The following is a 1,498-nucleotide window of genomic DNA, read 5'->3' on the forward strand; positions in this document are numbered from 1 at the left end:
AGCCCTCCGACTCCGCTGGGCCCCTGGCTGCTAGCTCCCGCCGCAAGATGGCCGCCAGTTCGGATGGCCATGGGGGGCGAGGGGGCTGCCGGGTGGTATAGCTGCCGGAGGCAAGATGGCCACCGGCTCCGATGGCCACTGGAGTCAAATGGCCACCAGGTTTCATCTCTGCCAGGGTCAAGATGGCCGCCGGCTCCGACGTCCACTGGAGTCAAGATGGCCGCCAGCTCGGATGTCCACTGGAGTCAAGATGGCCACCAGGTCACATGTCTACTGGAGTCAAGATGGCTGCCAGATCCTATGTCTGCTGGGGTCAGGATGGCTGCCAGCGCTGGCATCTGCTGGAGTCAAGATGGCTGCCAGGTGCCATGTCTGCCGGAATCAAGATGGCCCCTGGTTCCAATATCTGCTTAGGACAAGATGGCCGCCAAGTCTCACATCTGCTGGGGTCAAGATGGCCGCTGGCTGCAACATTCACTGTGTTTCAAGATGGCCGCCAGTTACGACATCCATTGGAGTCAAGATGGCTGCTAGCTCCCACATCTGCCCTGGTCAAGATGGCCGCCCGCTCTGACGTCCACTGAGGTCACGGTGGCCGCCAGCTCTGGCATCGGTGGGTTCAAGATGGCCGCCAGCTCTAACATCTGCTGGGGTCAAGATGGCTGCTGGCTCTGACATCGCTTGGTTCAAGACGGCTGCTGGTTCTGACATCACTTTTCAAGATGGCCACCGCTGACATCACTGCATTCAAGATGGCTGCCAGCTCTGACAGCACGCAGAGGCCCCATGCTGACATCACTGGTTCCGACATCACTGAGTCCAAGATGGCTGCCGGTTCTGGCATCGCTGCGTTCGAGATGACCACCGCCTCTGACATCACTGTGTTAAAGATGGCCGCCGGTTCTGACACCACCATGTTCAAGATGGCAACCGCCTCCGACATCACTGCACCCAAGATGGCTGCTGGTTCTGCCATCGCAGCTTCAAGGTGGCCACTGCCTCGTGACATCACAGGGAGCACCATGGCTGCCAGTTGTGACATCACCTGGATCAACATGGCCACCACCTCTGACATCACTGCATTCAAGATGGCTGCCAGTTCCGACATCACCAAGTTCGATGTGAGTGCCCCTTCTGACATCACTATGTTCAAGCTAGTCACCATCTCGTGACATCATCCGTCTGCCAGGTCGGCCATCTTGGCGTCACTGTCGGCCATCTTGGGGTCACCTGGGCAGCCATTTGGGGATGTTCCAGTCGGCCATCTTGGGGGCCCCATCGGCCATTTTGTGTGGGCCAGGTCGGCCATCTTAGGGGCACGCGGGTGGCCATTTTGGAGCAGCTCCAGTCAGCCATCTTGGAGCCACCGGCTTGGCTGTTCCGGGAGGTCATCTGGTCGGCCATCTTGAGGGCACGGTCAGCCATTCCCTGCTGAGGCGGTTCCCGTCGGCCATTTTGAGGGGGCTCGTTCAAAAGCGCCAAATCGGCCATTTTTGGG

The 1,498-nt window shown here is 59.3% G+C and overlaps 1 protein-coding gene across 1 annotated transcript in view; it reads right to left on the bottom strand.

Annotated features, from left to right (window-relative positions):
• Positions 1-1,174: 1,174 nt before the first annotated feature.
• Positions 1,175-1,498, bottom strand: part of LOC103902524 (helicase SRCAP-like) — a 5,937-nt gene continuing 5,613 nt past the window's right edge. The window contains exon 4 of the mRNA XM_009283584.1: positions 1,175-1,309. Coding sequence (XP_009281859.1) covers positions 1,175-1,309 — 135 coding nt within the window. The remainder of the gene's footprint in view (positions 1,310-1,498) is intronic.

This window comes from Aptenodytes forsteri, unplaced genomic scaffold (assembly GCF_000699145.1).
Source record: "Aptenodytes forsteri isolate BGI_AS27 unplaced genomic scaffold, ASM69914v1 Scaffold1670, whole genome shotgun sequence".
In the NCBI taxonomy this organism is placed as follows: domain Eukaryota; kingdom Metazoa; phylum Chordata; class Aves; order Sphenisciformes; family Spheniscidae; genus Aptenodytes; species Aptenodytes forsteri.